At 39.0% G+C, this 14,428-nt stretch overlaps 2 protein-coding genes across 3 annotated transcripts in view; one reads left to right on the forward strand and one right to left on the reverse strand.

Moving 5' to 3' along the window:
* Positions 1-14,428, forward strand: part of LOC106957219 (homeodomain-interacting protein kinase 2-like) — a 109,898-nt gene that overhangs the window by 35,128 nt on the left and 60,342 nt on the right. The gene's annotated exons all lie outside the window — the stretch shown is intronic.
* LOC106957220 (somatostatin receptor type 2-like) lies at positions 1,645-14,355 on the reverse strand. Its single transcript, XM_015048484.1, has 4 exons — positions 14,083-14,355; positions 10,262-10,973; positions 8,892-9,217; positions 1,645-7,261 (listed from the first exon to the last, which is right to left on the reverse strand). Exons 2-4 carry the CDS (start codon positions 10,647-10,649, stop codon positions 6,830-6,832), a joined length of 1,146 nt encoding a protein of 381 aa, XP_014903970.1. The 5' UTR covers positions 10,650-10,973; positions 14,083-14,355; the 3' UTR covers positions 1,645-6,829.

Consider the following 14,428-nt stretch of genomic DNA (forward strand, 5'->3'; position numbering starts at 1 on the left):
CATGTGTATATATATATATATATACAAAAGACACACATATATATATATATATATATATATATATATATATATATATATATATATATGTATGTTAGGGAAATTAGGCATTATTAGATGGCTAGAGAGGAATATTATTGTTTGTGTAAAATTTGCATCATTAGGCATTAGTGCACCACACTAGACAAAATAAAACCTGAAGCGGTATGAAACAAATTTGGAGTTACAGTTTGCCCTAAGCCTTGTATGGAACATTAAAAAAAAAAGTGTATTCTGGTCAGATGAGATCAAAATGTAACTTCTTGAACAACATGCCAGCATCATGATGTGGTGAAATTTTTTTTGGTTGATAGAAAGATTGATGGTAAAAGACTTGAGACAGATACAAAGGTACACACATACATTCAGAGGTACTTTGGACTGGTTTAGGTATTCTATTCTATTACATTAATATGAATATATTAATGTATTAGAATAGTCAAGTCAAAGTCAATAGCTGAATTTAATTCAAAATCTGTGGCAGATTTACATTTGATTTGACTGAGCTAGAGCTGTTTCTCAAATAATGATTGGGAAACTTTGTGATTGGAGCTGTCAATCCAGAAAAGGTGCTTATGCTCAGTACCTCTACAAGGAGGGTTGAGTAAAAATGCACACCACACTTTTCAGATTTTTATTTGTAAAAAGAAACAAACAAAAAGAGAAAATCAACACTTTCCTTCCATGTGGTACTTTCTGTTGGTTTATCACAGAAATCCCCATTAATATTAGGTTTGTTGGTGTAATTGTCATGATGTGTGGTTGAGAGTGGTGAGAGAGACGCCGGGGAACCCAGGTAGTCATGATGATGAAGAAGATTTAATGACAACCAGGAGAACAACTCTAAATCACTGGTAGACACAGACGTAGACTAGGGTGAACACGACGACGATCCGACAAAGAACACTGACAACAGGTGGGACTAAATACACTGGGAGGGTAATCACAGGAACGACACACAGCTGGGATCAATCGAGACAGACTCAGGGGAAAACAGGACTAGACAGACAGAAACTACACAGATCCTAACAGTAATGTAAAAAAAAAAGAAAGAAAAGAAAATTAGAGAGAATTAATGAATATAAATGCAGAAAGAAACATATCTGTGCTTCTTATCTGTTCTGATTATGCAGTTCGATGGTTTCTGAGAGAATTCATTTGCGTAGCATATGGTTACAACTTTGTTGCTGTTGGCTTCTGAGATATCTGACAAATCTCCCAGCCACCCAGTTGTGACACCATCATTGAGGTGCTTTTGAGAAGCGTCTCCATCCTAACGATTGGGGAAAAAAATAAAATAAATCACTCTGCATGTGTGTGCTTGGTTCGTGGACTCATTCTGTCAACATGAATGAAGCGATAAACAACAAAGAATTTCAATTATTTTTTTTATCTTTCGATGAATCTTCCCCTGCTGAGCAGATATAATTTTGCCAGCTACAATTGTGGCTCTATTAAAACTTGATTATTTTAGGGAAAGGACTGACAACTGTTACGGATGTAGTCCAAATTAACAATTAAGAGGATCGCTCCCGGTAAAAAGCGACTTAAAAAAAATCCAGAAAAAGGTTCCGGTCCTTGTTATGTAATCTCAGCCCAGTTCTGTATAATGTAAGCTGTGCACCAGAGTACCAAAAAAAAAAAAAAAAAAAACACTGTGTACTTTTATACACATCTTTTTCTGTAAGGTTGTAATCACGTAGTAATCCAGTTATTTTTAGCTAAAATTAAAAATGCGTCAAATTTAAGCAGCCGGGAGTCAAGATTTATGGCTGAAACGTCTCGACTTCAAAATGACAATGGGAAAAAATATGAGGCATAGCAGATTCTGGTATCGTGTCAAATTTTAGCTTTGCTCGTTAGCTGTAAACCTAACCAGGCTAAGAAGTTGTCTAATTTTTGTTCTGAGCTCACTGCTAACACTCACAAATGCACTAGCATTCTTTAGCATATATGCTAAGTCTAGCACACAAACCCTAAGATGACTCAAACATTCTAATAACTGCCTCTAGTTTATTATACTGTGCAGAATGAGATGCATAGGAAATAAAACTAAGGCAAATGTCAAAATGACAAGCTGAATTTAGTTTTCTGGGCTTACACATAGGCCAGCTGTATGCCGGTATGTGATAGGAATCCTTCACCCTTTTTAATCAAAAGTAAATTTAAATTAAAGTATCAATAGGTGTTCAACTATTTGGACCACACAGGACTCATATGGCATTGAGTTTGTAAAAATTCCCTTCCTTCCCAGAGAGAAGGAAGGCTACTAGCTAGTCAAATGGGTTTCCCATTTTAAAAACGAGTCTAGACACTGAAAATGTCTACATTTATGGAATACAAATCTGTAAACAGATTAATAATCTAGACTTTTGCAATTATGCAGTTAAGTTTGTCGCTGTTTTCTCAGCTAAGTGAGTTTTGTGGAACTACAGTTGGTTTAGTAGCACAAATGTTTCATAATCTGTTGACAGAGCTAAAGATTAGGGTGATTTCAAGGAGGCCTTCCAGCCTCAAAGACTTGGTGCTCAACACTAAATAAATATACCAGGAAGAAAATAACACTAAAGATGTAAAAAAGCAGTTACAAGAAGGGTTTCACTGCACTTATGTAATTAAAGTGTTTTATGTTTATTCATTAGTAATAATTATTTTTATCTTTTGAGAGACGCCTGTGTCATTTCCTGTCAGAAACAGACTTGATTGAATTAATAAATAAAAAGCAGTATAAATAATTTTGGAATAAGCTGTAACTCTACACAATCATTGGTTCCCTCTGGAACCAAAGACCCAATTCCAGCTAACAACAGTCCAAACAACTAGTATGTACAAAACAAACCTTGGCTTGGGGGCACTTGTGTAATTATAGCTACACATTAGAACCACGTTCTAGAACGTGGATCTAATGTAGAATCAACCGGAACCACCATGACTAAAATCAGCTGATGTAGAGAGAACCACCTTCTGTTTTAAAGGAGTCTCTGATCGTTGATACTGTGACAAACTTCTGCAACAGAAACCATTTATGTTTTGATTTTTAGTACAAGACACTAATATTGAATTTATTGGCGAAAAGTGAAGCTATAACTGACATCCTATGGATATAACTTTTGCATCTGCTTTTCTTGCTTCGGATTAAGTGGCATATAATTTTTAAGTGCACATATTGTTTTCCACTGTATTAACTTTATTCACATTTCTTTCTGCTCATTTCCAATTAGGCATCCAACCATGCTCACGATTGCATATTCATGTTTGAGTGTGACACAGTTTCTGTAGGATCAGTCCTTCTCATCGTCACCTTGAATGAGGTGACGATGAGAAGTAATCCTGAAAAAAAAAAAATCCTTTTTTTTTCAGGATTACAGCTCAGTTCTGCTCACCTCTGGCCGTCTTGGATGACTCATTCCAATTTTGTAGAAATTCTCTCATTCGCACTCTTTCTCTTGTTGAGGGTATTGTTTACCCCAAGGGTAATGTATGCAAATATTTTTCTGGGTTTTGTGACAAATGAAAACCAGAATAACGAGACTAATGAGGTGCAATAGAGGAAACTGGGTATGGAGGCAATGCTAATCACCAGACAGGCAGCACGCAGACTGTACAGGTGCAATTGAATAATTCCAAATACTAAAATGTTAATGCCAATTTAAGAAAGTCAAATACATTACATTAAACTCAAAGTGCTAAAAAAACAACTCAAGTCAAGTTTGATTCTGGTAGTTTGGTTGATTATGGCTTATAGCTGATGAAAACTCAATATGAGACCAACAGGAAAATAATCTTTACCAAAGTAACGTGGCGCAAACGCCTTCACAGTTGTGTGAAAGACAGCTGACTTAACTGTTGTGAAGCTGAAAGTCATCAATGCCCTCTACAGGGACTGTACGCATGAAAAGGTAAATAACCTGGCAGAGTATTCTAAACAAGCATGTCAATGGCATTTCGAAGTGGAGAGGAAATCTGCAGAACAGACAGATGTACTTGCTGCCTTTAAAGGACTGTAAAGCAAAGCTTAAAGACATTTGTGGATGGATTCAGAGCTTCAAGAGCCGAGACACAAGGATGTACCTAGGATATGGAGTACAACTCATATCTCTCATGTCAAATCAATCCTGAACCACACAAATCAGATGGTTCTAGTGATCCAAATCAGTGATCCAAAGTTGTCTTTGTGGAGGAAAGGAAATTTTAGAGTGAAGAGGCACAGAATCCAAGTAGCTTCAGGTTCAGTGTAAAGGTCCACATTCAGGGATGATTTGCATGTCATTCGCTTTTGTTGACCCAAAACCTTTTATCAAGTGAAAAATCTGCAATTTGCTTGTAGATTATAAGGTGTTTAATGCTTCCATCCATTGGCAAGTGTATGGAAATTCTCATTCCATTCTCCAGAAGGATAAAAGTACCAATACCAGATTGACTGACAATGGGATCACTGTGCTTGACTGGACAGCAAACTCACCTGCCCTTAACCCTATAGAATCGAAATGAGAGACACCAGAACAGCACAATGCAGATAAGCCTAAGGTCACGAAGGGTGCATTCACATTAGTCCTGTTTAGTCCATCTTAATCAAACTCTAGTTCGTTTGCCAAGAAAATCCGGTTGGTTCGTGGAGGTGTGAATGTGCAATCAAACTCTGAGGTGGACTTATGGTCCGTCTTAAAACCTAGGTCTCTGTTTGGTTGTAATAAACTCCAGTGTGAAATGAATGCATATGTGAACAGGAGGCCTCTCCAAAAGCAGGAAGTTAACCATAGGACATTCTGCGTATATGCAACCAAAACAAATGCATCAGTCTCTAGAGCTAGCAGAACAAATGGCTCGTGATTTTTTTATGCCAAAGACAAAAGAGAAATCCTACAACTGCTAAAATCTCCATTTTTATTTACAATTTGTGAAGGGAGAAGTTGTGCTAAGAACCTCTCAAAAACCTCTTAAGAGTTTTTTTTTTCTTTTTGTCATTTCCTTTAGTGGTTCTTGGTGCAATGCACAGGCAAGAGGGGGAACAGGTTCCTCAAAGGGGTTTGGCTGGTTTGAGTGTGGTATGAAAGCGAACCGCAAATATAACAAATGTCATTTTTAGGTCCCATATCAAATAGAGCCCACCTTCCATCAGTGTGAAAACACCCTTAAGGCGGCCCAGCCTTTCTTAAGACCTAAAAGGAGCCATAGGTTGATTTCTGCCTTACCATGATATACTGATGCAGTAATTCATTCAGAGGAGCCCCTTTCCCTAAATTACTTATGGTTTTATATAATATCTCTAATATTTATTTTTTGAACAACTAAATTTGGGGTTTTCTTTAGCTGTAAGCCATAAATCATCAAAACTGATCAATTTATATATGGATTTGACTTTTTACTTTGGAATAAATTAACTTTCCAGTAATATTTTAATGTACTGAAATGAATGTGTGTTTGTGTGTGTGTATATATATATATATATATATATATGTATATATATATATATATGTTGCATAATGCTTGTTCTTCACACTTATTCAAGTGTGAAGAACTTGAATAAGTGTTTTTTATCCAGCCTTACTCACTCACCCACATATTCAAGGACCTTACTTTCTGCTATTCTCTTTGATTCATACATCCCACCACAGCCTTTTTAAACTTTATCTTCGTCACGCACGTATTTCTCCCTTTTTCCTACTCTCCGTGTGTTTCATTGTTTCTCTCCCCCTTGTTCAGATGCGTGACGCATTTTTCAGCCTTCTGGGAAATTTGGACACCCTCTCACCCTCTCATACCAAAGCAAACGGGAATCAGAGGGTCACGTTTTACCACGAATCAGCGCGCTTGTCGAAATGTACAAATAGATATAGGGCTCTTTGCAGTGACGACTCCTGTAAAAGTCAGGATCAAGTAGACCTATACTGTACATATCACCGACTTCAGTTGGCAAGAATATGTAGAAGTTTGCCTTGCCATTAAAATCCATTTAATTCTTGGACACACATGAAGCAGTAATATCACTTTGTTGCAAAGTTTCCTCGAAATCTGTTTGCTATGTACAAAGTCAAGTTGTTTTGGAGAAGCAAGGTTAGACCGCCTGCAGAAATGATTTCCCATCCTTGATCATTAATCCGAGATGTTGAATTGGTGCTTACGAGTTGTCGCTACTCCTTCCGTGAAGTTAAAAGCCAGACAAACGAGAACAGAATCCGTCAGAAGATAAAAGGATACCTCTTTGTTCCCCCTTTCAGTTCTAAACAACCAAACTAATACGCTGACATGAGTAAAATATACAGTAACACTTGTTGTCTGTGGGCGGCGGTTTCAGTCTCTTGCAACTAAAAGGCTACAGAAAATAGAAGTATTCCTTTGTTGTTTCCGTCTTTGCGAAGGTGATTTCAGTAGAGGTTGTCGATCTAATTCGGACTACTCTCCAGCCGATACAGGGCAATGTTGCTCTTGTATTTCTTCACTCCATGTCCGCAGCGGTCTATCTCATCTTACTATTTGCTTGGATCTCTGAAGAGGGAAACTGACGGGCACCACAAGCACTCTTATTTCAAACAAAATAAATCTCTCATACTTGCGGTCGATTTGAAGGTAAACAGGTTGCCTCATTTACCCCATCGTCAGGAGTCTATAAATGGAGCCAATGCACTTTCTGTGAACTCTACGAACCCCTCAAGAAACTGTTTATTTTTCTGTCAGACTTTGCTCATGTGTCCATGAGCTGCCGTTACATCATTGTCATGGCCTTGCAATTTGAACAGGCAGCAGCCCGTTGCTTTCTTCGCCTCTTTGGATGTCGTCGCCGCTCCCTTGCCAATCAGATGCTCGTCTGCAGCTCACCGTTGAGCAGGGCGGAGTTATGGGTCTCCAGGTTGGCATTGATGAGCATGGCTTCGTTAACCATCCGGCTCCGGTCCGCCCGGCTGTCGCTGCGCTCTATCTCGTCCAGGCCTGCCACCTTCTTCAGGCACAGAACATTCTGAAAGCTCTTCTTGAAGTTGTCGGACAGGAAGGCGTACAGGATAGGGTTGGCGCAGCTGTTGGCGTAGCCCAGCGCCACCACGAAGTCGAACGAAGTCTTCACCGCCGAGGTGGGCGTTATGGAGCTGGTGACGGAGGTGACGTTGAAAATGTAGAAAGGTAGCCAGCAGAGGACGAACACCACCACCACAATGGACACCATCCGCGTCACCTTGCGCTCGGAACGCTTTCGCTTGGAGGAACACACTCGTATTCCGGATGATTTCACCTGGTGAAGAGAACGGAAAGTAGTTTAAGGCATCCAAAATACAAAGCAAATCCACCGACGGAAACATTAATTAAATTCAAAAATACTTTATTGATCCCAAAAGGAAATTAACTGTTGTTGTAGCTCATATTAATTCAGCATTCTTCTTTAAAGAGTTATTGTAGCTGATAAGGTCAGGATATTGTGTAAAATAGCAACAAATATGGCGTCTTGCAAAAATAAAAAAGTTCAATGTATTTTAGTGGGATGTAATGTTTATATGGGTTTTTTATAAAACATATATATCCTGCTTCACAATTATCAGCTGCATTTGCATTGGTCTATTACACAAAATCCCACAAAAATACTTTATGGTCAGGTGTGTGACAATATCAAACAATTATTCAATGGGTTTGAATACTTTGAGAAACTTCTGTATAAAAATGAATTAACCTATCATTTAAGACCTAAAGCAAATTAAAACTGCTACAAAAACAACACATTAATGCATTTTCTATTAAAGCGCCTAATTTTGAAATAGAAAAGTTAGGATTTCTCGACATTCATTCATCTTAGTTAGATTTGATTTTATGGATAAAGTTATTTCAGCAGCACTCACAGTCCAAAAAAAACAAACACTTCCAGTTTAAATCCTCTTGGAACATCCAGTCCAATACAGTCCCTCTGAATTCTGCTCAATCAGTCCTATTGTCTGGCTCAACTAAAGTAGTCATAAAAAAACATTTTGTGGGAATATAATTTTAAAATGCTGAAAAAGAAGACTCCTCTAGAAAAGATTTTTTTTCCTTTTTCTAAGGCATTGGACACAGCTTTTTTTTTTACAACCTCAATCTTTTTGTATAACATATCAAAGATATGTTATCAAGGATATGTTCTACAATTACAAAATGTACTGAAAGAACAAATGAGCAATATGAAAACAAAGATTTCCCTTCTTAAATTGTTCCCTATCCTGCTTGGTCAGAAATGAACTGGAAACATCTATGTTAGCTAGCTAGTATCCAATGAAGTTGTGAAATTGATTGGTTAAGATTTTCACTGTTGAGAAAATACAAATAAAAAAAATCAGCAAATATTCTAGTCCAGTTTAAGCACAAGTAAACATTTACTGTTCAGACAAATATGATCTGATTCCCGATCATAGAGGGCTCTGGACTATTTGCAGTTGATTGACTCTCAGAAAACCACTGATAACAGCTAGTTATTTAATAACCAGTGATCATGATAATTTGGATTTCACTCCCTTTATGTTATGTTATTTTCATTATTAAAATATTTTTGCACAGTTGCTTGTGCAAATTTAGCTAGCAGCTAAAATTTAGCTAGCAGCTAAATATAGTCTTAAAAACTACATGAACTGGATGGTTGAAACATCACATTGTTCTGGTTCGAAGTTTTCCATTGTAGACATCTTTTGGCATCGTTCTTTGTCCAGTTTAAGTAGAAGTAAGCAGAAAACGATTGATAGTTTTGCTAATTTGCCACGCTAATTCCGTATGAACTGGTTTCAAAAAGAAATGTTGAGTCTTCGAGAAATTTTTGCGCCGTTTTTGTCCAGCTTGTTTTGTCCAGAACAAAAAACAAATTAAATCTTAGAACAAGCAGCACACTTGCACTGTCGGTGCCTCACCTTGATTATTATGAGCAGGTAGCACAGACATATCACTGCTAGGGGCATGAAAAATCCAATGGAGAAGGTGTAGAAAATGAAGATCTTGTAGTAGAGGTCCTGGGGCTCCGGCCACACTATCCCGCACACTGGCAGTTGGTTCAGGCCGCTGAAGATCATAGTTGGCAGGTTGACTATCAGTGAGATGCCCCACACTGTGACGTTGATTAGTTTGGCAATACGGGGCTTCCGCCATTTGGTGGACCGAATGGGGTGAACCACGGCCAGGTACCGATCAATGCTCATCACCATGAGACAGAAGATGCTGGTGAACTGATTGAGAGAATCTGGTGGAGGAACGAGAAGAGGCTCATCAGAGGAAAGTTAGATGTCCCACAGAAGGTAATAAAAAAGATATGTAAAATTAAAATTGATATCTCAACCATGCTCATTGACAAATGTCTATGACAAATGGACTATTGACAAATGTCAATAGTCCAATATAGGATTATCCTATATTGACATTATAGGATAGTCTATTACAACTATCCTAAAACCATTTTATAGTTCATTTTTACATCTATTATCTTAGCTATTTATCATCTAGTTTTCCATTGTCCTAGTTATGAAATAATTTTTCCTTGATCTTGAAAATTGAGGTATTTGATAGTAAACAGAACTTGTAAAGACAAGATACTAATGCCTTGAAAGCACTGTAAAAATAGAGCGATTAGCTTATTCTTAGTGGGTATTGATGCTAAAGTTAGCATCTACTTGGTAGATTCTGGTTGGTGGTAAATTAGGGTTCACTTTTAAAGTCCGCTTTCAAGGTTTTGTGGGAGTCTGGACACCATTTAATCCTGTCCTAAAAATTTAACGGTCTAATTCTACATTAAACAGGAGAAATAAAAGAATTTCTCAAATATGCATGAAAGAATCAAGGCAACGAATGCTGCAGCTATATTTTTGATGAGGGAATAACATAACATTATGAAAAGCTAAAAAAAAAAAAAAGAATTTTAAATAATACTTCCCCTTTCAATAATTCATTCAAGATATTGGAAACTTGTATTTAACATTTTATGCAAGAGTTGATATGAAAAGCTGCTATAGACAAGGGGCTATGATTAAAATGTCAACACCTGCATTGCTAAAACAATAAAACCTTTTCATAACTCATAGGACAACATTCTCCAACAGATTCTGCAGCACAGAAACATAATTGTTAGCTCTGGCTAAATGGATTGACACTTAGTTTGTTTTATAGCGACTATGCCAGATAACGACTCCAGGATAATTTCTCAGTTGGGAAACCTAAAAGTCCTCCTTCATCCATTAAAAGCCGCTGCTACTGTCCACAATGACTCATCAGCCTTCTGCTTTCCACCCACCTACGGTCATGATCACCCGGCACAGAGCCTCTCCAAAGGGCCAGCGGACCAGCGCCAGCTGCAGAGCGATGAACGGCAGGCTCATCATGCACAGGACGTCCGCCACCGCCAGGTTCAGGATGTAGATGTTGGTCACCGTCTTCATCTTGGCGTAGCGTAGGATCACGTAGATCACCAAGGTGTTGCCGCATAGTCCCACGGCACACACCATGAAGTGGATGAAGGTGAGGACGACCGAGCTGGTCTTGTCCTGATGGAGCTCTCTGGTGTCCGAGAAGTTGCCGCTCAGGTCCGAGTCATTCTCCTGGTTATAGGTGTCATACAGGAGGGGCTCTGGGATGGTGATGTTAGGGGACGGTGGGATGTAGGGCCACACATCCAAGGCCATGACTCAAAGACTTGAATCAGAAGGTCTTATGGGTTTAAGATAAAGTTGGTATGAAAGATGGGAGTCATAAAACGAGGATGGTAATGGGTTTTACTTCACTGCCTCAAAGCACTGATTTCACTGAATAATAATAAGGTTAAAAGGATTCATTAAGGTTTTAAGCTGGGGGGAAAAAACAGCAGCCAAGGGAAGAGGCAAGTGGAAACTTTGTAGTCTCAAGGTTTGGGGATCTGGGGACTGGGATGACTGGGGACTTTTATGTTCAAGGAGCCACAATGATCACATTCCAGCGGTACAGAGGAAGTAAAACAGAGCAAAGTCAATCTATGGAGAGAGAAAAGCAATAAAAAACATTAACAGTATATATCCTTTGACCAGTAATAATGAGACTTATGCAATAACCATGGCAACAGTTACAGCGTGACATTACAAAACTGACTGTGCACGTTCACCCTTAGTAACATTTTTTAATGTGTCCCTTCTCGATATTGTGCGTCTATAAGTTCAGTTTGTTTTCTTCCATCATCTGTAATCGCAGCTTTCTTGTGACTCCCAGCAAGCTTTTGGCAGACAGTCGCATAAACAAGACGACGGGCCATTCCGGTTTTCATAAGACGAGCAGTAAAAATAACTTTTGGCCATTTTCTTCTGCATTTGAGATGCACAGTGGGGGAGTGAAAACATGAGGGGTGGTGGAAAGCACTTTGGGGTTTGTAACAGAACAGCCACAAGGACACAGACTGAACAACATCCTGAATAAGCACACAGGATTGTTTTTTTTTTGTTTTTTCTTAGTGGCACGTACACATTTTTTGCTCAGTCCCATTGGGCTTTCTATTTTCCTCTCACTTTCTAGCACAGACCTCATATCGAGTATTCCGCCTCGTTTGTGTGTATATGTATTCGATCGTGTGTTGGTGTGTGTGTGTTCTGCCTCCTGCGCGGATGCATACATTCATACGTTCGCCTGAGCAAAAGAGAACGATGAGGGCACCGCGCTGCCAGAGTCGAATGTTTATTCAATTGATCTCTGGGACAAACAGCTCTGACACTGTGGCAGGATCACTCACTCTCCACCCCCCCTGCGGTGACAGCGACTGTCTCGACAGTCGGACAGACTACATGAGCTCAGCTCTCAGAGTTGATTTTTTGGAGTAATGGTTTTTGTGTCTGAAACGATCAGAGTAAAGATTAAAAACAAATTATGAGGATTTAACAAAAAAAACAAAACTTTTTCTTTAAAGGCTGTTAGGGAGAGTAATTTATTCATCTGTTAAAAGTATCTAAAAAACTAAAGTGGTACAAAAACTAGAGTGTGTGCCAGAAAACTGCCCCTTCTTTTTCCATTTTGGCATATTAATACAGATAAATGTAGTCGAGAAGCTAGAAATTCAGTCATTTTCATTCCAATTCGCACTTTGCACATAAGGTATGGCTGTCACATGGCAATGTGATGTCACTGCTTTGATTTTAAACAGAAACACTACAGTTGTTCCTACTGCTGCTGAAATAATCAAATGTATTAATTCAGTTATGATAATCCTAACATTATTAAGTGTAACAGTAAACATCAAAAGTGGGGTAGTTTTCTAGTACTTATTGCGAAAAAATTTTATTCCTTTTTGCCATTTTGCTTTTACAGTATAACCCTGTGAGTGTAACAAGCTAATATTAGCTTAGCAACTAGCCTGAAGTCAACTGCTTTACAGAGGAGCCACTGATAGGTTGACCAGAATAGTTTTAAAATGGCATCTTAATACGAGTCAGGACGATTTTTTCCTTAATTTTGGGAGCTTTGTGATTGGCCCATACTTCCATGTGAAGCTGATCTTATCTACATTGTCAATGCTCTAAAAATCAAACATTGTCCCCTTTTGCTCTGCTGTGAGAGAGGTTTGTCCAGGTCATGTCTGCACATTCACAGTCTGACCCGGTCACCCCACTGTGACCGGGTCAGCAACTTTCTTGCGACGTTTCAGGCAAAAACATCAGTATGACCCAAAATCTCCATCAGCAGCTCAGGGTTTTTAGAAATCGGTAATCAATGATCGGCCAGAAAACTGCAATCGGTGCACCCCTAGCTCCAAAGCATAGTTTAATATTGAACAAGGGACAACCATCAGTCATATAAAGGCTTTAAAAGATATGTCGTTGTTTGGTTAATCTATATGAAGTGTTTTATGTATATTTCCAGTCAGCCAGGTTTGAACTAATCACTGTGTAGCAACAAGTGGGGGAGGGGGGAGTGGCGTTACTCTGTGCTCCATACAGCCAGAGAAACCTGCTGTCAGCCCAGCGCTCAGTCCGTTGTCTCATTCAAAGGATTTTGAGCAGTTTTAAAAACACACTTACTGAAACCGCGCCGCAACCAAACCGCTGCTTCACAATCAAGTTAAATCTACAATCAGCTGTAGATTGAACTGCACAAAGCAAAGATTCAGAGCAGCATTAGAATCCAAAAGTCCACACTATTTTCCTAATTAAAAACTGAAAAGAAAAAAAAAAAACAGTGAAGCTAAGGTGAATTTCTTTTTCCTCTGAAAATGTCCCTGCCAATTTGACTGTGACATCTGTGAATGCTGTGGGGAAAAGCAGTGGGGGTCAGAAATGATTCAGGGGATGAAAACACCAAGAAGAGGGGGGGATAGTTTCTCAATTCAAATATATTATATATTACTCTTTTTGAAAGCTGCTGTGGTTAAGTTTCAAGAAGGGAATTGCATTCGTTTCCCTACAGATACCGGAGAGCTCGATATGACGGATGTCTGGGAGGATGAAGGAGTGAGTCAGAGGCAGGACAGGTTTACTTTCTGGAAAGGAGCGATGATTACTTTCCTAGGGGTTCAATTCAATTTGGCGTAATCTGTTGCTTTCATTACATAGGACAAGTTATTATTTTTGTTCTGGCTGCAAATAGAAGGTCTAATAGTGAGCTTGCTCTGTACTCTGTGTCTGAAACGATGAGGATGAGGAGGAAGCAGCATGCACAGCTCGGCTTGTTACAGCCTCAGTTAACCTGGAGGAAGTGAAACACGTCCAGCTCAATGGGACGTTTCAAAGAGAAGCAACGTGGAAAAACTGGTCATCCTTCATTTTCAGCTAACAAGACAGTAGCAATACAATCTTTAATTTCAAAGTATTCCTTTAAATAGCATGACACTTGTATTTGGAGTAAAATATATATATATACATATATATATCATGCATCTGGTAGTTTTTCTTCTTGTTTTGTTGCCGTTGTTTTCTTACCAAGAAAAAAAAGAAGCAAAACTTCACATGTAAAGCTTTCACAGTGAAATTCCAGTATTCACGTGAGTGCCAAAAACTACATGAGAGATTACATTGTTGTTTAATGAGTTGAGCCTAAATGGATCAAGAGCGCAGCGTCCAAAATGTCAGTCCTTTTTTTTTTTCTTTTCTTTTTTTGACTTACATTTAAATCAGAAAGCTCCATCGTCACTGTGTCGCGTCCGGGTTGTCCCACGGTAGAGCACGCCGAGTCCCGCTGCTCCCAAACGGGGCTCCGACCCGCCGGAAAGCCGCATCCCGCCAGCCTCTCCATCCACCTGCTTCCCCGCACTGTTACGCACGGCGCGTTCAGCAGCTTCTCCCAGAGCCGCCGTTCACACTACATCTCTCATGTCCTTTTTGTTTTATTTTTTTATTTTTTTTGTTTTATTTATACATTGATCTCCCGCCCTCCCTCCCCCCCCCCAAAAAAAAAAAAAAAAAAAAAAAAACCCCCGCCACGGGGGTGGAAATTGGGAAAAAACCCCGGG

This window comes from Poecilia latipinna, unplaced genomic scaffold (assembly GCF_001443285.1).
Source record: "Poecilia latipinna isolate Pla-1442-1.1 unplaced genomic scaffold, P_latipinna-1.0 Scaffold886, whole genome shotgun sequence".
In the NCBI taxonomy this organism is placed as follows: domain Eukaryota; kingdom Metazoa; phylum Chordata; class Actinopteri; order Cyprinodontiformes; family Poeciliidae; genus Poecilia; species Poecilia latipinna.